At 45.5% G+C, this 26513-nt stretch overlaps 1 protein-coding gene and 1 non-coding gene across 2 annotated transcripts in view; one reads left to right on the forward strand and one right to left on the reverse strand.

The window, feature by feature from the left end:
* SVOP (SV2 related protein) overlaps nucleotides 1-26513 on the reverse strand; it is a 71954-nt gene that overhangs the window by 27628 nt on the left and 17813 nt on the right. Inside the window, exons 2-6 of the mRNA XM_061141693.1 lie at nucleotides 24125-24285; nucleotides 21492-21577; nucleotides 19707-19805; nucleotides 16176-16247; nucleotides 9646-9770 (exon numbers count right to left, since the gene is read on the reverse strand). Coding sequence (XP_060997676.1) covers nucleotides 9646-9770; nucleotides 16176-16247; nucleotides 19707-19805; nucleotides 21492-21577; nucleotides 24125-24285 — 543 coding nt within the window. The remainder of the gene's footprint in view (nucleotides 1-9645; nucleotides 9771-16175; nucleotides 16248-19706; nucleotides 19806-21491; nucleotides 21578-24124; nucleotides 24286-26513) is intronic.
* Nucleotides 15099-15171, forward strand: TRNAG-UCC (transfer RNA glycine (anticodon UCC)). The gene has a single exon. It is a non-coding gene; the product is annotated as a tRNA-Gly (tRNA).

The raw sequence follows: 26513 nt of genomic DNA on the forward strand, positions 1-26513 counted from the left end.
GGCAAATTCGGCCTTGGAGTACAAAATGAATCAGGGCAAAGGCTAACAGAGTTTTGCCAAGAGAACGTACTGGTCATAGCAAACACCCTCTTCCAATAACACAAGAGAAGACTCTACACATGGACATCATCAGATGGTCAACACCGAAGTCAGATTGATTATATTCTTTGCAGCCAAAGATGGAGAAGCACTATACAGTCAGCAAAAAGAAGACTGGGAGCTGACTGTGGCTCAGATCATGAACATCTTATTGCCATATTCAGACTTAAATTGAAAAAGGAGGGAAAATCACTAGACCATTCAGGTATGACCAAAATCAAATCCCTTAAGATTATACACTGGAAATGACAAATAGATTCAAGGGACTAGATCTGATAGACAGAGTGCCTGAAGAACTACGGATGGATGTTCCTGACACTGTACAAGAGGCAGGGATCAAGACCATCCCCAAGAAAAAGAAATGCAAAAAGGAAAAATGGCTGTCTGAGGAGGCCTTACAAATAGCTGAGAAAAGAAGAGAAGCAAAAAGCAAAGGAGAAAAGGAAAGATATACCCATTTGAATGCAGAGTTCCAAAGAATAGCAGGGAGAGATAAGAAAGCCTTCCTCAGTGATTAATGCAGAGAAATAGAGTAAAACAATAGAATGGGAAAGACTAGGGATCTCTTCAAGAAAATTAGAGATACCAAGGGAACATTTCATGCAAAGATGGGCACAATAAAGGACAGAAATGGTATGGACCTAACAGAAGCAGAAGATATTAAGAAGAGGTGGCAAAAATACACAGAACAACTATACAAGAAAGATCTTCATGACCCAGATAATCACGATGGTGTGATCACTCACCTAGAGCCAGACATCCTGGAATGCGAAGTCAAGCGGGCCTTAGGAAGCATCACTACAAAGCTAGTGGAGGTGATGGAATTTCAGTTGAGCTATTTCAAGTCTTAAAAGATGATGCTGTGAAAGTGCTGCACTCAATATGCCAACAAATTTGGAAAACTCAGCAGTGACCACAGGACTGGAAAATGTCAGTTTTCACTCCAATCCCAAAGAAAGGCAAGGCCAGAGAATGTTCAAACTACTGCACAATTGTACTCATCTCACACGCTAGCAAAGTAATGCTCAAAATTCTCCAAGCCAGGTATGTGAACCATGAACTTCCAGAAGTTCAAGCTGGATTTAGAAAAGGCAGAGGAACCAGAGATCAAACTGCCAACATTCATTGGATCATCAAGAAAGCAAGAGAGTTCCAGAAAAACATCTATTTCTGCTTTATTGACTATGCCAAAGCCTTTGACTGTGGGGATCACAACAAACTGGAAAATTCTTAAAGAGATGGGAATACCAGACCACCTTACCTGCCTCCTGAGAAATCTGTATGCAGGTCAAGGAGCAATAGTTAGAACTGTAACAACAGACTTTTCCAAATTGGGAAAGGAGTATTTCAAGACTGTATATTGTCACCCTGCTTATTTAACTTATATATAGAGTACATCATGTGAAATGCCGGGGTAGATGAAGCACAAGCTGGAATCAAGATTGCCAGGAGAAATATCAGTAACCTCAGATATGCAGATGACACCACCCTTATGGCAGAAAATTAAGAACTAAATAGCCTCTTGATGAAAGTGAAAGAGGAGAGTGAAAAAGTTGGCTTAAAACTCAACATTCAGAAAACTAAGATCATGGTATCTAGTCCCATCACTTCATGGCAAATAGATGGGGAAACAATGGAAACAGTGAGAGACTTTATTTTTGGGGGCTCCAAAATCACTGCAGATGGTGACTGCAGCAATGAAATTAAAAGATGTGTGCCCCTTAGAAGAAAAGCTATGACCAACCTAGACAGCATATTAAAAAGCAGAGACATTACTATGCTGACAAATGTCCATCTACTCAAAGCTATGGTTTTTCCAGTAGTTATGTATGGATGTGAGACTTGGACTATAAAGAAAGCTGAGTGCCAAAGAATTGATGCTTTTGAACTGTGGTGTTGGAAAAGACTCTTGAGAGTCCCTTGGACTGCAAGGAGATCCAACCAGTCCATCCTAAAGGAAATCAGTCCTGAATATTCATTGGAAGGACTGATGCTGAAGCTGAAACTCCAATACTTTGGCCACCTGATGCAAAGAACTGACTCATTGGAAAAGACCCTGATGCTGTGAAAGATTGAAGGCAGGAGGAGAAGGGGACGACAGAGGATGAGATGGTTGGATGGCATCACCGACTGGATGGACATGAGTTTGAGCAGGCTCTGGGAGTTGATGATGGACAGGGAAGCCTGGTGTGCTGCAGTCCATGGGGTTACAAAGAGTTGGACACAACTGAGCGACTGAACTTAGTTACTTACTATGTGCAACTATTTTTGCCTGGAAAATTCCATGGACAGAGGAGCCTGGAGGGCTACAGTCCCTGGGGTCTTAAAGAGTCAGACACGAGCAATTAGAGGGGATTATTAATCTGGGGTTCCTATGTGCATTTTTCTAAAGTTTCTAAAACAAAAATGTATTGTTTACTGCCTCTCCTCTTCACATCAGTATTTAAAACACTGAGTCACCTCCTTCTCAGGCTCAGTGGATGGCCCTATGCAAGAAAATGGAAAGTGAACAACTAATTCTTTCTTCAGCCTCCCAACACCAAACCCTAAGAGAACAATCCACGTTGCTTTTCTTTTCTTTCTATTAAAATAAATCTTCCCACATTCAACTTTTCTTATTTAGACACTAGTTTTCATTTAGTGTTAGCTAGAAATATCGCTTCTCTTTCCTGGAACATAGACATGTCTTTGAGATTTATTTCTACTCATTAGCACTTAAGCTTGTTTAAAAATTAAGCAAAACAAAAACTCTGAAAAGTCAATACCACCAAAAAAATGAACACCCTAAAATAACTACTGGATTCCACTATCCTCCCACTTAGTTTTTGTTGTAAAATAAACTGCTTAGTGGCCTAAATGAGTAAACGTTCATTATTTTCCCCAAAATGTATTGTTTGTAATGATAAAGTTACATTTAACTCTTTTGCTTGGATTAAAGTCTCTTCCTTCTTGTGGGTATGTAAATTGGTACAGCCACTATGGAGAACGGTATGGAGACTCCTTAAAAAACGAAAAATAGAGTTATCATATGATCCTGTAATACCACTCCAGGGCATATATTCAGAAAAAACCATACTCCGGAAAGACACACACACCTTAGTGTTGACTGAAGCACTGTTCACAATAGCTAAGAAATGGAAACAAACTAACTGTCCATCAACAAAGAATTGGATTAAGAAGATGTGGTACGTTTATACAATGGACTAAGACTCAGCCACAGAGAAGAATGATAATGTCATATGCAGCAACATGAACAGACCTAGAGATTATCATACTAAGTGAAGTAAGCCAGAGGGAGAAAGATAAATACAGTATGATATCGCTTATATGTGGAAACTAGAAAAAAGGTACAAGTGAACTTACATAATACGAAACAGAAATAGACCCAGAGACAGAAAAGAAACTTCCGGTTACCAAAGGGGAAGGCGGGGGAGAGGTTTATGGAACAGAGATGAGTCAGTTAGGCCATGCTAGCCTAGCCAGTGCCCGGCCAACTCACCAGCTGACAAAAGACACAAGGGTAAGTCCTGCAGAGATGAGAACCACCAATAGACCAAACCGCAGCATCATGGGTTAAATCCATCGCCATTTTACGCCATACGTGTTGGAGTAGTTTGTTACAAAGCAAAAGGAAACTACATTCCACTTAATAACCATCTGTCCTTAGGCAAATCCCTCAGGATCTCTGAGCCTCAGTTTTCTTATCTGTTATCTGTTATGGGGATACCAGGGTTGTTCGATGGACAAGGAGAGGTAGCATGAAGAGAGGGCTTAGCATGGCGCCCCACGCTAGGGAAGCACTCCACACATTATCACTATTATCAGCATCATTACCAATGTTACTGTCACTGTTGTTATCATCAAGGACCCATGGGAACACCTTTTTTGGGGGAAGCAGGAAAAGAAAGAAGAAATAAAGGGAGAAGAGTTAGAAACACAAAAATTAAGGCAGAAGGATGGGCTCCTTATCAACAATATAACTTCTATATGAATTGACGGATGTTAGCTAAACATATTGTGTTAATCATTTGCAAGATATAGAAGTCATTATGCTATATCCTTAAACAGTTGTTTTTGTTGTTTAGTGGCTGTCATGTCTGACTCTTTTGCGTCCCCATGGACTGTAGCCCGCCAGGCTCCTCTGTCCCTGGGATTTCCCAAGCAAGAATACTATATTGGGTTGCCATTTCCTTCTCAAAGATCCAGGGGATCTTTGAGATCTTTGAGACCCAGGGATCAAACCCACATCTCCCATGTTGGCCGGTGGGTTCTTTACGATTAAGCCACCTTCAATTAAAAAAAAAAGTAATAATATAATTTGCATTTATTACTCAGCCATTAAAAAGAATATATTTGAATCAGTTCTAATGAGATGGATAAAACTGGAGCCCTTTATACAGAGTGAAGTAAGCCAGAAAGATAAACACCAATACAGTATACTAAAGCATATATATGGAATTTAGAAAGATGGTAATGATAACCCTATATGCAAGACAGAAAAAGAGACACAGATGTACAGAACAGACTTTTGGACTCTATGGGAGAAGGCGAGGGTGGGATGATCTGAGAGAACAGCATGGAAATGTGTATATTATCAAGTGTGAAACAGGTCGCCAGTCCAGGTTGGATGCATGAGACAAGTGCTCGGGGCTGGTGCACTGGGATGACCCAGAGGGATGGGATGGGGAGGGAGGTGAGGGGGGTTCAGGATGGGGAACACATGTAAATCCATGGCTGATTCATGTCAGTGTATGGCAGAAACCACTACAATATTGTAAAGTAATTAGCCTCCAAAGAATAAAAATAAGTGGAAAAAAAAATAAAAGATCAAATGACAAAAAAAAAAAAAACTTCATGGTTACTTACTCTCTAAAAAAAATATATATATATATATATAATTTGCATTTATACTAAATACAGAGTATATTATAAGGATTTCTGATTGTTGAACTTTTAAAAATAATATAGCAAAATCCTCTTCACTTGATTTTGTGAAGTGGTACAACTCGGTAAAGTCCTTTTAAAGGAATGGAAACTCAGTTATATTTAATTACACAAAAATATTTTCAACTAAATGTTTCCAAATAATGAACTTAGGAGAGCCATTTTTATAACTAGATAAAAGCTTTGCATAATTAAGGCGTGATTATTTTATGTAAATAGCTGGCATGAAAGTGCTCAGGAACCAAGCGAGTCTCCTGGATGGCTAAAATATTTCTTCTGTAACTTTTTTTTTTGACCTCGCCACACGTAATGCAGGATCTTAGCTCCCCAGCCAGGGATCGAACCAGTGTCCCCTGCAGTGGAAGTACAGAGTCTTAAACCCTGGACCTCCAGGGAAGTCCCTCTTCTGTAATTTTGTGTGTGGTTTTTATTTGCCCTCCTTTTGCTAACCATGTGATTTTTCGCATGCTACTGCTATAAAGTCTCAGTTTCCTTACCTGGAGAAGGGAGGTCATCATATCTACGTCTTAAGGCTTTGCAAGTTTAGAATGGTCATGTGTCTGGAATGTAGTAACAGCTCAATAAATAGAAGTGCTATTGCAGCATTAAATAAATGAATAGCTAAATGGGGAAGCATGACATTTGGGGGGTGGGGGGAGGGAGCAGACAGGCAAACCTAGAACCGTCAAGATATCCGGCACAGGGGTAAAGGCCCTCCCAGCTGCTCTGTGCCCTTAATTTTACTCCCTTGGTGTCCTGTCCTCCCTGGCTGAAGATCTCTTCCCTTTGCAGTTTCCGGAGGTGGTTTTTTCCTCTCCTCCAGTGACTCGGCCATTGGAATCTCATCAGCTTACAACCTTCCACAGATTCCTGAGAATTTCTGTTTCACTGACAGCACCTTTCTCCTGCTTTCCAGCATCATTCGAGATTTATTTCTTATACCATTTATATTACTTCCAGAAAATGTGGAAGATGATACACTTCTTCCATGGAAGAATGTGGAAGAAGAGCACTTCTCATGGCACCATCTTCAACAAGAATCACTGGGGACGTTCATAAGCCCCGGTTCCTTTCCCTACCCTCCTATGGACAGGAAATCCAGGGCGAGGATGTTGGGAGGCTGGATCTGCTGCCATCTCCCCAAGCATCTCTGGGAGAGGAATTTCACGTGTTTCTCTGTGAGCTCATCCCTTCCAGCCACAAGGGGAAAATGGTCCCAAAGTCAATGAATGGCTCACGAACGGGGCAGTGGCTGCAACAGCAGGAATTCCTGGAGTTGGGTCAGAAGTGGAATAGATTGGCCACAAGCCCCTGCCAGCCCAGGTTAACAGGCTTGGCGTAATGGCCTCTGCTTTAAGTTCCAGTGTTTCTTAATCTCACCCCTGATCCAGGAGACCATGTCAAATACCTACTCTGCCCAGCCTTGGAGGGTCGATGATGAGTAACCCAGGGAAGGGCTGAGCTGAACTGAGAGCTTTTAAGTGGGAGAAAGGGCTTCTCAGGTGGTGCTAGTGGTAAAGAACCCAGCTGCCAATACAGGAGATGTAAGAGCAGCAGGTTCAGCCCCTGAGTTGGGAAGATCCCCTGGAGGGGAGGGCATGGCAACCCACTCCAGTATTCTTGCCTGGAGAATCCCATGGACAGGGGAGCCTGGTGGGCTGCAGTCCATGGGGTCGCACAGAGGCACCACTGAAGTGACCTAGCACACGTGCACGCAAGCACATCAGAAGGGTCCAGGGGAGGGGCCGTGACGGATGTACCGCCTGGATTCCCCCTTCAGGGCTGAGGCACACGGCCCCTCTGGAACGACCAGGAATGTTGCCTGCTAAGAGCTCAGAGTTGAGCCCCTTAGAGGAGCTGCCTTGGCCCAAAGTAGCTAACTTCCCCCAAGGTCATGCTCCCTCCTTGAGGGCAGCCCACATCCAAGGTGGCTGATGTGAACGGACAAAGGTCCAGCCCCCGTCCTCAGTACGGAACAATCTAAAGGGCCATCCCAGCTTCTGAACCCTAAGGATGAGCTGAGGCCCCCATCAGCTGTTACAATCACATTGCAACTTAGCGTCTCCCTCTGCCCAGCCCTGTTTTTCTGACTCCTTTACAGGTGTTGATCTCGGTTGCCCCTTGCACACATATCTCGATTTCTGTTTCCCAGGTTGCCAGCCTGAGACAGGGACCATGTCTGTTTGGCTCACTGCTGTACCCCCAGTACCTAGCACTGGCCTGTGTCATAACAGGAGCTCAAGAAAATACCGGTTGAGGGGATTCCTTGGTGGTCCAGTGGTTAACACTTGGGCTTTCACTGCTGTGAACTTGGGTTTGATCCCTGGGAGGGGAACCAAGATCCCACAAGCTACGTGATACAGGGGGAAAAATTTTGGTTGAATGAATGAATAAAACTAAAAAGAAACTTTCTGGTCTCTGTGCAAAATTTTCCTAAATTACTGCAACAGGATTCCTTACTTCCAAACTATTCAACCCATTGCTGCCAGATTAATTCTTTTAAAGTACTTCTGCTCAAACACTTTCAGTGGCTTCCCACTTGTCTGCAGACAATCCCTTTGACCTGACATTCAAGACCTTGTATAAGCTTGCCCTAGTCTATTAGGGCTTCCTAAATGGCTCAGTGGTGAAGAATCTGCCTACCAAGCTGGAGGTGCGGGTCGATCCCTGGGTCGGGAAGAATCCCTGGAGTAGGAAATGGGAAGCCACTCCAATATTCTTGCCTGGGAAATCCCATGGACAGAGGAGCCCAGTGGGCTACAGTCCACGGGGTCGCAAAGCATCAGACACGACTTAGTGACTAAACAGAAGCCGCCTGGTCTCCAAGACCCATCTCAGTTTTCGATTCTCACGTTTCTCAACCTAACAAGCTAACTGAATTGGACCATTAGCCTTCCTCAGACTCAGCTATGAATTCCTCTTTTCATGAAATCCCCTTCTTGTGAGATATCCTACATATTCCCCAACTCCTTGGGTCCCTCTAAATCCTTTTAATTGTTCATAGCAAGGCAGTGGGAAGCAATGGCTGTACCCAGGCTCTGGAGTTGGAGGGTGTGGGTTCCGACCGCAACCCTACCTCTTGTAACTGTGTCATCTGGGGCAAGTTACCTCACCTCTCTTTAACCTTAGTTTCTTTATATGTAAAATAGGATTAATAATAGAATCCACCTCAGAGGGGAATTGGGGAGATTAAATGAGACAGTCTGGGCAAACTGCTTAGAACAGCATTTGCCCCTTTAAATACTGGCTATTAATCACCACCCTTAAGAGTGGGGTCAACACTTTTTTGACAAAGGTCTGGACAGTAAATACTTCAGGTTTGCAGGCCACAGAGTTTCTACTGAGATTACTCAACTCTGTTGCTGAAGCACCAAAACAGGCATAGATAATACGTCAGTGCATGGTGTGGCTGTGTTCCAATAAAACTTTATTTAGAGATCCAGTTGGCAGTTCAGACTCGGTCCAGCTGCCACAAGCTGCCAATCTCTGCTTCAGAATTCCCCAGTCTCCCAGGAAACAGTAACTTCTTCCTACAATCCTGTCTACTCGCAGTATCTTAATAACCGTAACAACAAAATAACACATAACTTACAAAATAATTAGCCCCACCCCGTTCCCTGATAGTTCGGTTGGTAAAGAATCTGCCTGCAATGAAGGACACCCTGGTTCAATTCCTGCGTCAGGAAGATCTGCTGGAGAATGGATAGGCTACCCACTCCAGTATTCTTGGGCTTCCCTTGTGGCTCAGCCAGTAAAGAATCTGCCTGCATGGAGAAGGAAATGGCAACCCACTCCAGTACTCTTGCCTAGAAAATTCCATGGATGGAGGAGCCTGGTGGGCTACAGTCCATGGGGTTGCAAAAGAGTGGGATACGACTGAGCGACTTCATAATTGGTGTCAATAAACATTAAAAAAAAAAAAACAAATAAAAAGGAATAAATTAACAAGAAAAAAAAAAAAAAAGAATCTGCCTGCAATATGGGAGATATGGGTTCAATCCCTATGTTGGGAAGATCTCCTGGAGAAGAGAAAGGCTACCCACTCCAGTACTCTGGCCTGGAGAATTCCATGGACTGTATAGTCCATGGGGTCACAAAGAGTCGGACACGACTGACCGACTTTCACCTTCACTTTGACTTCCTGCCTTGTGGTCAGGTTAGAAACAGGTAAAAGGGAGCAGGCAGGGTAGTTCAGAGCATGGGTGTTACAGGCGGACGATTCCAGGTCTTAGTTCCACTTGCACCCTGTGTGACTTGGGCAAATGATTTCCCCCGCTGAGTCTGTTTTCTCAGCTGTAAAATGGGAATTGCACTAATTCAATACCCCTGCACATCTTCTGGGGCTGCTGCGCCTTGTCCAAGAGAAATGTCCCGTCAATGCCAGATCTATTGTTTTGATTATTATTCCACATCTTCCAGCTATCGTGTTGCTTTTGCTGTTGTTAATCATTACAATACTGACAATGACACTCTTCTCTGGCTCCGTCAGAGTCCCCAGGTAGCAGGAGCCCTAGTGTATGTACCATCTTTGCCTCCCTCCGAGCCCATGAACACAGCCTCCTGGCTGCCTGGCTGGGTGGCCAGAGCTGGGTCTTTACTTACGACTGGGGGACCCCTCCGATCCCGAAGCCCACCAGGCCCCGGAGCACCAGGATCCAGCTGTACACGGGCGCAAACGCGCTGAGGATGCCATAGTACAGGGTCCAGAGCACGCTGATCTTCAGTCCCTGCGGAGAAGGAAGACACCCAGTCACAGGGCTTCTCAGCGTCCCCAGGCCACACGCCCCTGTTCAAGGTGTTCAAGGTCACCGTAGGTTGCGGTAAAGAGTAATCCACACAGCCAAGGGATGCTAGGTGTTCTCTGGGTGGTGGCGCCAACTCTGAGGGGGGGTGTGGGAAAACTGGGGGGCGTTCTCAGCAGTCCCAGTGATTGGCAGTTAAGAGACAGGTCCCAGGGACTTTCCTGGTGATCCAGTGGTTAAGACTCTGTACCTCCACTTCAGGAGGTACGGGGTTCAATTCCTGGTCGGAGAACTAAGATCTCACCTGCTATGTGGTGCGGCCAAAAAAATTTTTTTAAAGTAATAGACAGGTCCTAGAGATGCTAGATGTCCCACAGCACATGAGACATGAAGACTTACCTCACACAAGCTTGAATTGAACTTCCCACCAGATATTAAACCATGCAGTTGATAACTGTTTATGACTATCTTCACCTAGACTTTCATTCTGGTTTACATATAAACAGGATTTTGGAAGGTGGGTCACACCTTCCAAAAAAATTCCTGAGGGTAGTTTTTCAGAAAAGCAACTTTTAGATAAACCAAAGTAAGATACACTTTGTTTTATCTGGAATTTTACAGAATTATCTTCTCAGAAAACCATGTTGCCAGTGGAAATGCTATGTGTGATATTTGAGTGGCTGAGTGTGAATACAGCATCCGTCTGCATTCATGGGACTTCTATGTATATCTATGAATAGACTGATCTGAATCTTATTTTGAAATGTCAGATATATAAAGAAAAAGCATCAAGATTTCATTAAATCCAAACTTATTTATAATTGGGGCGAATATGAACTCCTTTCAGGATCGAGGCAGAGTAGTATGTGAATATTTGCATATTGAAAGGAAATTTATTAATTACTTCTTTAAAAAATGTTCTCCCTTGTGGCCTAGTTAAGATATTTTAACTGACTTCTTTTTAAAAGCTGCGTAAGTGGGAATTCCCTGGTGGCTCAATGGTGAGGAATCCGCCTGCCAATGCAGGAGGCACAGGTTTGACGCCTGATCCAGGAAGATCCCACATGCCATGGAGCAATTAATTCCGGGCACCACAACTATTGCGCCTGTGCTCTAGAGCCTGGGAGCCGCAACTACTGAGCCCGCAGCCGCAACTACTGAAGAGCGAACACCCCAAAGCCTGCGCTCTGCAACGAGAGAAGCCACTGCAACAAAAAGCCTGTGCAGCGCAACTGGAGAGCAGCCCCTGCTTGCTGCAACTAGAGAAAAGCCCGGGCAGCAACAAAGACCCGGCACAGCCAGAACAATTTAATTAAATTGAAAAAACTGTATAAACAACTAGGCTATTTTATCTTTGAAATTATTTCTGGATTATTGGAGGCACTACTAAAAATTTTAATTTTTTTCTAATATAAAGGGGACATTGTAGGGAATTCCCTGGTGGCTCAGCAGGACCTCACACTTTCTCTGCTGTGGGCTGGGTTTTTGACCCCTGATCTCAAAGCTAAGATCCTATAAGCCACACGGCACGGTTGGGGAAAAAAAAAAAAGATGTTGTATTTGATGGGGTTGAGAATCACCTAGGAACACAAAACTACAGGACAAACCTGGCATATATTCCTGGAGTGTTAATTACGCTTAGAGATGGAGAAAAAAAATTAAGGGTGAATGTAATTGAAAATAGCATTTTTTATAATACAACCAACACCAAAAGTGTTCTGGAGTAGAATGCAAATATAACATGAATATTAGACCTGCCACATGAGGTCTGGGCAGCCTGCCCTTTGCAGCACCCTTCCTAGATCTGCAGGATTGAGTTCACCCTTCTGTCTGCCGCCCTCTCTGCACACCCCCACCCCTCAACCCTTGCTTCAGGGAGAAAGTGTGAGACATTCTAATTTTAGCTTTAAAATGAAAATGAATTAAAAGAGACTAGAGAGGGAATTTGGAAGTCTACCACACATGACCTCAGTCTTTGGGAAAACGATTTTAGGTGGTAGAGAGAATGTTTTAAATGACTTTGCACCACTTTGCAAGAATGTGATTAACTTTTCATTTTAATCTTCACTCTTCTGATTATGCTTAAAAGGAAGTATCCATGGGATGCTGGTCTGTCTTAACACCTTTTTTTAAAAAGTTTATTTTATATTGGAGTATAGCTGATTTACAATGTTGTAATAATTTCAGGTGGACAGCAAAGGGACTCAGCCACACATATACATGTATCCATTCTCCCCTAAACTCCCCTCCCATCCATTCTGCCACATAACATTGAGCAGAGTTCCTTGTGCTATACAGTAGGACTTTGTTGGTTATCCATTTTAAATATAGCAGTGTGTACACGTCCATCCCAAACTCTCTAAGTATCCCTTCCCCCCATCCATCCACCCTGGTAACCATCTTTAACATCTTTTTAAACATCTGCTAATCTTACTCTTTAACAGAGAGAGCAATGAGGCAACCATACCAGATAGAATTTTATAACATTGTTTTCCTTCTATTTATTTTTGCAGGTATTTCTTACTTAGGGCAATTGCTATTGATTTCCCATTTAAGACTCTAAATCAAGTTTTGTTTTCAAAAAACATGCATTTAAGGATTTTTTAATGTTGATATAAAGAAAGATATTAAGTACATAAGAGGATAGATGGTGCAGGAATGATTAAAGTCTAGGAAGATCTGCATCTATTGCAATAAATAATAATAAATAAAAAAGCAACATTTCTGCTCCCCTTTCTAAACCCAGGGCTACGCAATGAAACAAGAAGAAGATGGATACTGGTACCTGCCATAGACTTAGTTCCTTTCTTCTAACTTGACCTAACTTACTAGGGACTGTTTTTTTTTTTTTTTTAATTTATTCTTTAATTGAAGGATAATTGCTTTACAAAATTTTTTTTGGTTTCTGCCAAATATCAACATGAGTCAGCTATAGGTAAACATATGTCCCCTCACTAGGGACCTTCTTCCTTGGAACCTAAGAAGTCTTGAATCAGAAATAAGACATCATTAGTGGCAGAGAACCCAAATTATGGGCTTCCCTTATAGCTCAGCTGGTAAAGAATCCACCTGCAATGCAGGAGACCCTGGTTCAATTCCTGGGTCAGGAAGATCCCCTGGAGAAGGGAAAGGCTACCCACTCCAGTATTCTGGCCTGGAGAATTCCTGGACTGTATATCCATGGGGTCAAAAAGAGTTGACTTTCACCGGCAGAGAAAATAAAGGAACAGAAGGAAAACAAAGCAGGAGAAGAAGAGTGGGGAGAGAGGAGGGCGCCCAGACTGACACATGGGAGCTACGCCTCCCTCGAGGGGCTGCCTGGCAGCCGTGCCGCCCTGGTGAGGTCACCGGATGCCCTCCTGCCAGGCAGCAAAGACATGCAGGCCGACCGGTCCTGTCAGGTCACAGCAGAGTGCAGCTGGCCCTGCATTTGCCCGCTGATGCCAGCGCTTTCCAGCTGCCCAGAGAACGAGGACTCAGCAGCCACTTGGAGGGATTGTCACGGCATTGCAAAGGCGTGAGCGCTGCCAGCAAGCCCCATCCAAGCACTGCTCAGGGCCTCTGCAGAAATGTCCTCTGGGTTCTCGTTAACTGCACTTGTCGCTCTGCCCAACATCTGTTCTGCCTTTTAGATTGCTACCCCTCCCCCCTTTCCTCCCCTCCTTCATTCCCTTCCTTCCTTCCTTCTTTATTAAGCAACCTCTGTATACCAGGCTCTGGAGATAGAATGCATAGACATTATGCATTCATTACTTTGTTCATTCAATTATTCACTTCACAATAAGCAGGTATTGAATGCCTGCAGTATGCCAGACCCTTAGGATACTGATAATGTACTATTCATTCATTCAATACGCAGGTATTGAACACTGACTGTGTGCTCCGCACTAGAGGTACTGAAATGTATCATTCATTCATTCACTCATTGGTTCACTGTGTATGCACTGAGTACCTCTTGTGGGCTTGGCATTCATTCTTTCACTCTGCACATATTGATGGCCTGCTGGTTGCTAAACATTTGGTTTTGTCCTGCGTGACAGCAGGCCACAGGTCAGCCAGAGGCCCTGACTTCATGGAACTTTCATTTGTATTTTTGAAATCACTGCCTCATCGTGATGCTGGGTCCTCACCATGCCCTATGGAAAGAGGTTGTTATTTTCATGTCTACTTTAAAAACAGCACATTGAGGGCCGAAGGAGATGAGTGATTTGTCCAGGATCAGCAGAGTCAATACTGGAGCTAAGACTTCCAACCTCTAAAGCTGTACTTTGAATGAGACACTCCCCTCCTCTAGGACCTTCGATGGCTCCCCACTACCCCCAGTAGAGAATATACAGGCCTGATGCAGGTGGAATGCAGTGAGGACAGGTGGACCTGGGCAAATGAAAGAGAACTTGCTCTGCCCTGCCAGCCTCAGCTCCAGCCAAAAGCTACCATCACAGAATGTGGGTCCTAAGCCACCAGATTACCCAGCTTCCCCAAAACCCACAACTCTTTATTTTTATGCAAAATATGGCCATTTTGAAACAGAGGCAACTGATTCAGAAATCGCATTAAGCACTGCATGGGATAAATTAAACACAGCTGGGGGCCACCTTTGGCTCATGGCCAACCTATTTGGCACCCATAGCCTGGAAAAGTTTCAAGCTCCTGCTCTAAGAAGCTGAAAGTCTAGCTGCCGTTTGGATGCCAGGCCTGCAGCCCCAGCACCAGAGAAGTACACTGATCTCATTGCCAGGAGCACTGCTCAGTCACCTGCAGGGCTGCCTGACCCAAGCCCCCGGTACTCTCCAATCATGCTCAAGTATAGTGAAAATATTCACAGGGCAAGGAAACCCGAGCACGCTCAGAACATTGAAATGAGAGGCCTGGTGCCAGCCAGCCACCCCTTTTTATTCCTTAAAGCTAACATGGTCCTAGAGCCTTTGAACTAGATGATGACCTGATCCCATTCTAAATTTTTCTTGGGTCCCAGTCAATAGTAGTTACCACTGATCACAGGCTAAGTATGCATCAGCAAATACTGTTCTAAATGTATTATATACATATTCTTATTTAATCCTCCCAGTGGCCCTGTGAGTTCCTACTGTTGTCAATTCTATTTTGCAGATGGGAAAACTGATGCTTAGAGAGGGAGAGCAGCTTGCCCAAAGTTACCTCGCTCGACAGGGGGCTCTATGATATGAACTCAGATGTGTGTGTCTCCATACCCACGAAGCCACACACCCACGGTCGCCCTTCCTTTCCATGACTGCCACAAGTCCCCAGGCTGTAGAAACTTCCGTAGGGATCAAAGTGGCCCACTGAGGGAATTCCCTGGTGGTCCAGTGGTTAAGACTCTGTGCTTCCAATGCAGGGGGCCCAGGTTCGATCCCTGGTTGGAGAACTAAGATCCCACATGCCGTACCAGGGAACTAAGATCCTACTTCTCGGTGCAGCAAGAAAAAAAAAAAAAGGTCAACTTAAAAAGAAGTGGCCCACTGAGTCTCCTGCAAAGTCACGCAGCAGAGGCTCTCACAGAAACCTCTCAGCTGGGCCAAGGCAGATCAAGGAGCTAGGAGGAGCTTCTTCGAGCTTGCCAAGGCTCACCAGCTGTCTGGTTTGCCCTCTAGTCCTAGAGGAGTTCTGGAGAAGCATTATAATTAGAGCCGCATCCATCCTTCCTGATATTGGGCCAGAGTTCCATGCTGGGGAAGAGAAGGCTCTACAGTCTGGGGGCACTTTCTCTCCCTCTCTCCAGTCACACCAGCTTTGTGTTGGGTGTGGGATTTAGCAAGCTGGTCAGAAGAGCTGGAGGCACCCCCTACAGGTAGCCCCCCCAGGCTTCATCTATTTAGGGTACATGAATGTTCAACTGATCCACCGAATTCTGGGATCCTATTCAGTGAGGTCTCCCAGCAACCCAGGTCAGGGTGAAGGATGTGAACTCTGGAGCCAGATACACCTTCATCTTAGCACTGGTCTAGCCATATTTATTGGCACCATGAGCTTGGTGAATAACAGGTAATGGGAATTAAGGAAACATTTCCTCTGAACCAGGGGCTTTCTGTACAAGGGTCATTTACTCCCCATAGGAGCCCTATGGGGAAGACTATTACTCTCCCATTTACAGATGAGGAAACTGAGCCACAGAGGGGTTAAGCACCAAAGGGATGGGGCCAGCACCACCACCAGCATCTTTTATGTTCTGAAACACACATGCTTGGGCCCCCTAGGAAGGTGTGATTTTTTTTCAAGAGTCCACAACCTCATAGAATGTCCTTCTTTGCCCTTCAATGTAGCTCTGAATTAAACTCCCACCAAAAAAAAAAAAAAAGTTCAGTTGGCACAAGTTTTGCCATTGTCAAGGAGATAACCCAGAGAACACACGCTTAGGGGAAGTCGCCTTACTGTTTTTCTGCCATACTGGTCTGAGATGTTTCCCCAGAGGGTAGAGCTGGACATCATGCCGACAAAGACCACCTGTGGGGGCAAAGACAGCTTCTGTTAGACAGTGGCATGCAGCATCACAGAGAAAGGGAACACTGAAGTGAGCCTGCAGCATCACACTCTTAGTAATAGGAATGAACCAAGTTTACAGCTTCCCAGGTAGCGCTAGTGGTAGAGAACCCACCTGCCAAGGCAGGAGACAGGGGTTTGATCCCTGGGTTGGGAAGATCCCCTGAAGAAGGAAATGGCAACCCATTCCAATGCTCTTGCCTGGAGAATTTCATGGACAGGGGAGCCTGGGCTACAGTCCATAGGATGGCAAAGAGTTGAACATGACTGAAGTGACTTAGCAAGCAAGCATGTCTGCGATCTCGTTAAGATGCAAACACTCGTCTATGTGCTTCCTGTTACTGTTTAAGTCTCACAACAATCCTACAGGGTGGGTGCTACCGTTATCCCCATTTCACACATGAGGAAACAGAGCATCAGAGAGGTGAGGTCATGCAGCCAGGGTCACACGTGTGTTAGTGGCACAGCCTGGGCTGGAGTCAGGCTGCCTGGCTGCAGAGCTAGTATTTTTCCAGTTTCTTACAGAACCCAAGAAATGTCTTATGGCTAAGAAAATGTTAAAGGTTGCAAGGTACTGAATAAAATCTGGAGGATATGAAAACAGGAGACAGGAGGTTGGGACGGGAGCTGTAAGCCATGAGCAGGAGAAAGCACCCATGGAGCGCTCACTGCATGCTGGTGAAAATTCTGGTTCCCTTGTTAGTCCTTGGTCAGAGCTGAAGAGGTATGACTAGTCATACCCATTTTATAGATAGGTAGCTTGAGGCTTAGAAGGGTTTAAGGGGACTTCCCTGGAGGTCCAGCAGTTAAGACTCCACACTTCCAATTTCGGAGGTGCAGGTTCCATTCCTGGTTGGGGAACTAAGATCCACGTGCCACATGGTGCAGGCAAAAAGTTTAAAAAAAAAGAAAAGAAGGATTTTAGAAACCTGCTCTGATCCCAGGGAGGAGAGGGTAAAGATAGGTCTTAAGCCCAAGCAGGCTGACTAGAGCTTTCTTCACTGTTCTGTCCTTTCCGGAGCACTCACCAAGTGTCAGAGACCACACTGAATGTTCTTTACATTTGTTGCTCTTGTTCAGTCGCTCAATCATGTCCGACTCTTTGTGACCCCATGGACTGCAGCACACCAGGCTCCCCTGTCCTTCACCATCGCCCGGAGTTAGCTCAAACTCATGTCCATTGAGTCGATGATGCCATCCAACCATCTCTTCATCTGTCGTCCCCTTCTCCTCCTGCCCTCACTCTTTCCCAGCATCAAGGTCTTTTCCAGTGAGTCAGCCCTTCACAAGAGGTGGCCAAAGTATTGGAACTTTTTACATACGTCTTACCAAATGTTCCCAGGAGCCCCATGAAGTGGGTGCTAGTATCATCCCATTTTACAGATAAGGCAACTAATTGAGGCCCAGAGAAAGGAACAACATTGCCTAGTGTGGGCTGAACCCAAAAGAATTCCTCCAGGCACATCCTAGAGCAGTGGGCTCCAAACAGGCTACACAGAGGTGTTCCAAGGGAGAGCAAATTTGGATAATTTTAAAGGAATTAATTTCCACATCCTCAACTTCCATAGAAACTCTTTCCCGAGAACAGGTTAGGGGGTCTCACCTGTTCCCGGCTCCCCTTCTCAACCACCATCCCCCGACTTCTTCATACCCTGCCCCCCACAACGTACCTCATAGCCATTGCTTTGAGGTTAAATCCTCTAGGCTGCCTCCAAAAGGACACCAATGACACAGTTACAAATCCATTCGCAAGTCATCTTGATTCCAATTCCATTTTATTATTTTTAACCAAATTGCAGGAGAGGCTAATCAAGCTGTCAGCAAATTAGATCACTAAAAATAATTTTTCATAAACGACTGCTGTGTGCTCTTCAGCATGCAACTTGGAAGTTGCTGAAAAGAATTAAGTGACATTAGTTTATTGAGTTATTATAAAACTCCTTCAGTTCCCTCAGCAAAACTTTTTATATGTGAACAAAGCCTTTCATATTCATATCGATTCAGTAAAAATGAAAAATAGAAATAGCATTACAGCTGAGCCCTGTCTCATTTTGGCAACAGGCTTTCAAATTGTGGCACTGGAGAAGACTCTTGAGGGTCCCTTGAACAGCAAAGAGATCAAGCCAGTCAATCCTACAGGAAATTAACCCTGAATGCTCATTGGAAGGACTGATTCTGAAGCTGAAGCTCCAATACTTTGGCCACCTGATGCAAAGAGCTGACTCACTGGAAAAGACCCTGATGCTGGGAAAGGTTGAAGGTGGGAGGAGAAGGGGACAATAGAGGAAGAGATGGTTGGATGGCATCACCGACTCGATGGACATGAGTTTGAGCAAGCTCCAGGAGATAGTGGAGGACAGAGGAACTGGTGTGCTGCAGTCCATGGGGGTCACAAAGAGTCACACACAGCTTAGCGACTGAACAACAACAATTCAAGAATACGTGACACGGTTGAGAAACACTCCATACCCCTCATCAAGAGGTGCATTCCTGATGAAAGTGACTTATGTTTACCAATTATTTATCAAAATTAATTATATCTTGTTTTGATCTGTTGTTTATTACTAAAAATTATCATGGTTAACTTACTGCAGGAGAAAGATCTTAAATCTTAGAGCCTTATGATCTCAGAAAATTAAAAATGATCATTGAAAATGTCACAAAAATTATAATAGGGTGATGGATGAAACTTTCAAGCGTAATAAAACCTTACATTACTTCCTTTGTGGCTCAGCTGGTAAAGAATCCGCCTGCAATGTGGGAGACCTGGGTTCGATCTTTGAGTTGGGAAGATCCCCTAGAGAAGGGAAAGGCTACCCACTCCAGTATTCTGGCCTGCAGAATCCCATGGACTGAGTCCATGGGGTCGCAAAGAGTTGGACACGACCGAGTGACCTTCACTTTCACAACCTTACATTAAGATAAAATTACCTGGAGGAATAGGATGAAAATACCAGCTCAAGAAGAAAACAAGACCAGAATGAGAGGTTCTGCTTCCTGCTGCTCCAAGCCTTAGCTCAGGGAGCACCAGTTCCCACAATTTACTGAACAGGTACTATGCTGTTTCCAACCCTCAAGTCACCCTCACGTGGAAGGAATTGGCGTCTCTTGGAAGAGTGAGGTTTATAAGGTTTACGTGATCCGATCAGGTGGGTTCCAAGTTCCCCGTAATTGAGCAGGATATCTGGGGCCCCCAGGTGGTTGGAACCCCCCAGTGGGGTTAAGAGTTGGCTGCAGACACGCCAGGATACATGAGATGGAGAAGGGAGAAGGGATGCTGAGGTCCTGGTGATTCCATTCAGGGCTTAATTCCTGTCTGCTGAGCCCTTGGCAGCAGCAGGAGGAAGTGGGGGGCATCCTACAGAACACCCCCCCGGGGGTCCAGAACTGATCACGAGAGGAGAGGCCCGCCGGGCTGCCTACCGAGGTCAGCAGCGCCACCTGCCAGCTGGGCAGTCGCCACTCACAGTGCAGCTGCGGCGCGAGGATGCTCAGAATCATCATCTCCATGGCGTCGGCCATCTGCAGGGAGCAAGCAAACACGTGAGCCCAGGGTGCTGCCCGGGCCGGGGGACGGCTGGCCCCTCACTAAAAATTCTCACGGTAACTTACTGCAGGAGAAAGGAATTTAAACCTTAGAGCCTATGATCTCAGAAAATTAAAAACGATAATTTAAAATGTCACAAGTCCACAGCCCCAAGCGAGTGCGTAGAAAAATCTCTTTAGACTTTCCTGGTGGTCCAGTGGTTAAGACTTGCCCTTCCATGGCAGGGGGCACAGGTTCAATCCCTAGTCAGAGAAGTTCTGTGTGCCATGTAGTATGGCTCCCCAAAAATTTTAAAATAAAATAAATCAAAATAAAATAAATCAATTAATTAAAAAAAGAAAAAAGAAAGAGACTCCCTCTTCTACCTTCTGCCGAGTGCCCTATCACCCATCAAAACACACTGAAAGCTCCAGAAGTTAAAACAGTATGGTACCACACGAGAACTGATGACTAGACATCTAACGTTCTTTGTGTGTGTTTTCCCATGTTTGAAAAAAAATTTAGGGACACTCCCCGAACGGAGTGGGAAAGTAGCATATTTTGAAAATCAGAAAGACATTTTTTTTTTAAGAAAAACATTTTTATAGAGGTTGAGAGACAGTGATCTTTTTCTCTTGTAGCTCAATTGAAAGCTAGTTTCTCTTTGGTCATTGTTCATGTAGAAATGTCAGTATAGTTAATATTAAAAGGTGTGACCTTTTAATATATTATAGCATACTAGGGAGCCCCAGTAATGAAACATCGTGGTACCTTTACAGGATTAAACAGAGCAGTGGAACAGAAATGAGAGTCCAGAAGTAAACCCACGTGGCCCTGGGAATGTGGTGGATGATAAAGGGCACTTTGCAAATTAGTGGAGGAAATGAGGTGGGGAAATTGATGACTGTTTGGAAAAATAGGTAGTTAAATCTCAGTTTTGCACTATTCATAAAAATCCATTTCACTTGTATTAATGGTCTAGATTAATGGCAAAGGATGAGATGGTTAGATAGCATCACTGACTTAATGAACATGAATTTGAGCAAACTCTGGAATATAGTGGGGCTTCCCAGGTGTCACTAGTGGTAAGGAATCCAGCTATCAAGGTAGCAGACATAAGAGACTCAGGTTCAATATCTGGGTCAGGAAGATCCCCTGGAGGAGGGCACGGCAACCCACTCCAGTGTTCTTTCCTGGAAAATCCCATGGACAGAGGAGCCTGGCGGGCTGCAATCTATGGGGTCGCAGAGTCAGACGTGACTTGGTGACTGAACAACAACAATGATCTAGATACATCGTTTGCTATAGGTAGATCTGGCAAGTTTAATAAAGAATCACAAGCCCCTTGAAAGAAAAGGCACCTTTTGATCTGTGCATGTTCTTCTAGGGTGAGTCCCACAGATGACATCAGAATCTTAGAGTAGCCCTGAGCCTCAAAGGGTTGAGAACCACTTAATTAACTGGAAGCTTCAACTCCCCCTTGAGGGCAACTGTCAACCACACCCAACGCCCCCCAGGCTCAGGCTTCAGTATCACCCAGGGTCACTCAAACTTTGTCGGTTCAAGCAAAGACGCTAAGAGCAGGGAACCGCGTCCTCCCCTGTAGAGCCTGGGGACCCAGTTGAGCAGCGCGGTGTTCCTTGGAGACTGAAGATGACGTCATTGTCCCCAGAGATACTTGCCCAAGCCAAGCCGGTGAGAACAGACAGCTTCCACTGAAATTTTCCAAAACCAATGGCTTCCACCGCATCTTCCACCATGAAAGTATCTGGGAAGGAGAAGGGGGAGGGGAAAGGAGTCAGAGCATTTTGTACTTGTCCTAGTTCTGGGGCGGGGGGTGGGGGGGAAACCAAGGGGGATCCCTGGCTAAACTCTTTAAAAAAGTGCATGCTGCTTCTAGAGCTTATCCTAGGAAAACTGTCAGGCAAGTGTGAAGTGTGCTGCAAAGTCCAATACAATGTGATTTCTACAAAGGGAATAAGTGGACAATCCAGAATGTCTATCAACAAGGAACTGGTTAGATTAATTTATGTATTATATATGAATGTTTATATATCTACATTCTAAAATACAACCCACCTGGTAAAAAATGTGCAGATTTAGAAAGATGCATACAATGTATTGTGAATTAATTTTTAGAAAACAAAGTAAGATGGACCAGAGGAAGTAAGATTGAATGCCCATAGACTGTCAACAGGGTCATATGTTAGTACTCATTTTTTTGTACATTTTGATCATGTCCCAGTGCTTTCCAAATAAACACATGGTATTTGTGTGCTCAGAAAAAAGTAAGGATATAATTTAGAAGCTCATAAGTGGCTTTGAGAAAGACTAAAAGACTAAATACAATGTGGTGTGCTGGAATTGATTCCTGTAATAGCACTGCTGGGAAAACTGGTGAAATCTGAATAAAGTCTGGAGTTTCATGGAGGGTATTGCACCAGTGTCAATATCTTAGCTTTGACACGTGTGTCATGATTAGGTAAGATACTAACTTTATGGGAAGCTGCATGAAGAGTATACAAAAAAAAAAATAATGAACAAAGAAAAAAGATTTTAAAAAAGAAAAAAAGAGTATACCAGCACTCTTTGTGCTGTCTTTGCAACTTTTCTGTACTTTTAAAATATTCCAAGACAAAAAATAAAAATTAACTGAAAAATAAAAAAGACTAAAGGAGCATGCTGGGTGGCCGTCCTGTGGGGGTGCCTCTGAGGATCTTATCTGCCCCTGCTGGGAGTTGTCATCTTATTGGAATTTCAACCATGAGCCTCTTACATCAACCATCATTTTCTCCTGAGGTATGAGCTGGGGGTTATCACACCAGCAGGGTCTGGTTTCCTTCAGTAAAAATACTGAGGAGAAAGCAGGGTGACTCCTGTAACGTCATCAATAATAAAAACAGTAATAGCAATAATATAATTACATATTTACTGGGAGCTCAGTGTGTGTCAGGCGCTGCCCTAAGAGAGTGGTCTCCATCCTTTTTGGCAACAGTGACCTGTTTCATGGAAGACAATTTTTCCATAGACAGGGGCAGCTCTGGGGATCATTCAAGCGCATTACATCTATTGTGCACTTTATCTCGGTTTTATAGCGACCTCAGAGTACTCCGCCTTGACTTTATGGCTAGGATCCTTGCTCCCATGAGAATCAACAGAATCCTCTGATCTGACAGGAGGCGGAGCTCAGGGAGCAATGGGAGCGATGGCGAATGGCTGGAAAGGCAGATGAAGCTTGCTCACCCACCGCTCACTTCTAGCTATGCAGCCCGGTTCCTAACAGGCCCCGGGCTGGAACCGGGGGCTGGGGACCCACGCTCTAAGCTTGCTGTACATAATCTCAGAGTCCCTGTGACCCCTACTAGTTAAAGGCTCAGTCTTAGCCCCATTTTTCAGAGGAGGACATGGACCTGCCCAGTGTCAATACAGCTGACACAATGCAGATCTGGGAATTTAGCCCAGATCGGCCTGAACCTGAAGCCACTGCTTCTCACCTCCGCCTTCACTCCCACCCCAGTCATTGCCTCCTTAGATCTGCCAACAACAGGCCTTGGGCTCAAGCTGCTAATCCTCTCTCTGGGTGGGAATCTGGGCCCTTTGAGGAACGAATGGAATGTTTTCATGCATCAGCATTATCAGGTGGTAAGGGGAGACCAGGTCCCCTATGAGCAGTTCAAGTCTCCTTTAATCATCTCTACTCGGAGGGAGCACAAGGTCAGAGGAAGGGATGTGGTCTCTGAGGCCAGATTTCCTGGGTGTAAATCCAACTTGGCTAAGTCCTAACTGTGTGACCCTGGGCAAGATACCTAACCTTTCTGTGCCTCTGTGTCCTCTCCTGCAAAATGGGGACGATGACTATAATAGTTCCAACTGGAACTGTTGTGAAGATGAAATGGGTAGTATATGAAAAGTGCCTAGAACAGTGCCTGGCACAGAGTAAACCCTCAGCCTGTGTCTGCGGCTCTAATCACTGTTGTCATCTTTACATTCACCATCACCACCATCAGCGCCATCATCACCACCACCAACACCACCTCATCGTCATCACCATCATCACCACCCTCACCCTCATCATTGTGGCGGCCATCCTCGGCCAAGTGTTAGTCGATGATGTTGACTGTCAGGGATGGTGATGCAACCTTGCCTGCTGAAGAAAGCCATGCAGGTCCAGCCCACACTCCCAGCGCCACCCCTGGGTCCTCCAGGCCCTCCTACCTGCCCCTTCACAAGATCCCTCTGAGTACAACCTGGAGAGGAAACCCTGGAGCCTCAGAGCCCCTGACTATGGCCTGCCCCAACTGCAGGGTCCCCTCACCGTCGGTGGGATTGGCAAACTCCTTGGGCACGGCCGCCCCATCGTCCAGCTCCACGGCCTCTAGGCCTGCACGGACTCCTTCAATCTGGACCTCATGCTCTCCCGAAGCTGCGTCGTCCTCGGACCTTGCACTCTCCCCTGTGCGACGGAATTTCACCACCCTGGAGGACAGAGCAAATCTGGTCATGACGGCGAGAACTCCTCCTTGAGGACCTCACAGTATAGTTGTGCCCAAGACAGGTGAAAAGCTTTCTCTTGTGGTCCAGAGAGTTCTCTCATGGTCCATGAATGGGTGAGAGAGGTAGGGGCTGGCATTTCTGTTGAGCTGGACTGTGGGGAGGGTGACAACTTTAAGAGTTATGTATCAGGGCTGTCTAGTACAGTTGGACAGGTTGGGCACTGCACAACTCCAGGGGGAGTCCTATTCACATAGTAAGCTATGTGAATGAGGATATCTTTGTTCTAGACCTAAATACTGTTTGGAAGCATATGTGTTTCAGAATTTATACTCATTTGTCTGTATCTAATGGAAGTAACAATTTGGTCACATAAGGATTGCTTTATGCTCACAAAAAGCTGCCCACACAGTAATTTTTTTTCATTTAAAGTGAATATCAAAGTTTTAAAATTAGAAGAATTCACAAAGAAATCCAGATTCCTGATGTCTCTTTAAAAAAATAGAATATCTGGCCATCTGGGACCCACATTCTAATAAGGGACCAACATGGCTAGACCAGAGAAGTGTGTCCCTTGTATATGGGCCACTCGATCCACAGGTGACCAACAGTCTCATTCTCTCCAAATGACCTCCAGCCCTGACGGTCTCTTGCCATATTTCTTCACACTTCACTCTGTGTTCCTCTCACTTGGCACTTTGTTCCCTTTGCCCCCAAAGGCATTTGGGTTTGAGAGTCCATGGACTTCACCCTCAATACAATACATTCCTTCACACTGTGCTGTTTCTCGTGACTCTGGAAAATGCCTTGATTTCTTTGAGCAGCAACTTATTCATCTGAGACCCAGGAAAAAATATAATAACCTGTCTCCTTCCAGCTTCCTCATCCAGAAACAAAACTCCTGCTTTCTGCCAGCCCTGCGATGGGTTGCAAGGTCATGGCGGTAACAAGAGAGATGAGTCCCTGCCTTCCCAGGAGAGAGCCATATGGAATAAGTGATGCCCATTTCTCCCTAGGATTTGAAAAAAGAAGTCTGGGATGCCAAGGGCATGAAGGGCAGAGGGCTGATGAGGGCGTGCACGAGAGCTCAGTCACTCCACTGTCTCTGACTCTTAGATGCCCCATGGACTGTAACCCACCAGGCTCCCCTGTCCATGGGATCCCCAGGCAAGAATACTGGCGTGGGTTGCCATTTCCTCCTCCAGAGGGTCTTCCCGACCCACAGGTTGAACCTGCGTCTCCTGCATCTCCTGCATAGGCTGGCGGATTCTTTACCACTGAGCCATCAAGGAAGCCTGCTGATGAGGGACTGGAGGGCAACTTTGGGCAACATTTTTAAAAGGTAAAAATTAAATTTCTATGTAAAAAAATATTGCTATCATCATCATCAATTAACTATTGCTTTATTCTGCACAGTTCACCAAGAATAATTAGTGCTCTGGCATAGAAAGCGTAAGTCTCCAGATTCCAGAAGCCTGGGGGAACAATCCCTGCTGGTGAACTGGGAGAAAAGGCAGATGATACCACAGCAATTTTGTAAATACCCGAAACACCATTCGATGGCGAGGCTAAACTGGGAAAGCTCCAGCTGTCAAGCTCGTCTCGAGCTGGAAATACGGGGCAGAGTACAGCGCACAGGGTCTGCAGGCAGAGCGGCTGGGACTGAACCTTGGAGCAATCAATCACTCCACCACTAGCCGCCAGCTCTACCACGCTCCCCTCTCCACCACGCCCTTCACCACGCCCCCTCTCCTCCACGCCCCCTCTCCTCCAAGCCCCGTCTCCACCAAGCCCCCTCTCCACCACGCCCCCTCTCCTCCACGCCCCGTGTCCACCAAGCCCCCTCTCCACCACGCCCCCTCTCCACCACGCCCTTCACCACGCCCCCTCTCCTCCACGCCCCATCTCCACCAGGCCCCCTTCACCACGCCCCTTCATCACGCCCCTCTTCACGCCCCCTCTCCACCACGCTCCCCTCTCCACCACGCCCCTTCACCACGCCCCCTCTCCACCACGCCCCTTCACCACGCCCCCCACTGTCCTGCGGCGTCCTTGCCTCGTTCTGGGTGTTGCTCTCCAAGCACTCGTTCTGCACAACAGCCCTGTTATCTGTTTAGTTGCTCAGTCGTGTATGTCTCTTTGCAGCCCTATGGACTATTAGCCCACCAGGCTCCTCTGTCCATGGGATTCTCCAGGCAAGAATACTGGAGTGA

This window comes from Dama dama, chromosome 5 (genome assembly GCF_033118175.1).
Source record: "Dama dama isolate Ldn47 chromosome 5, ASM3311817v1, whole genome shotgun sequence".
Lineage (NCBI taxonomy): Eukaryota > Metazoa > Chordata > Mammalia > Artiodactyla > Cervidae > Dama > Dama dama.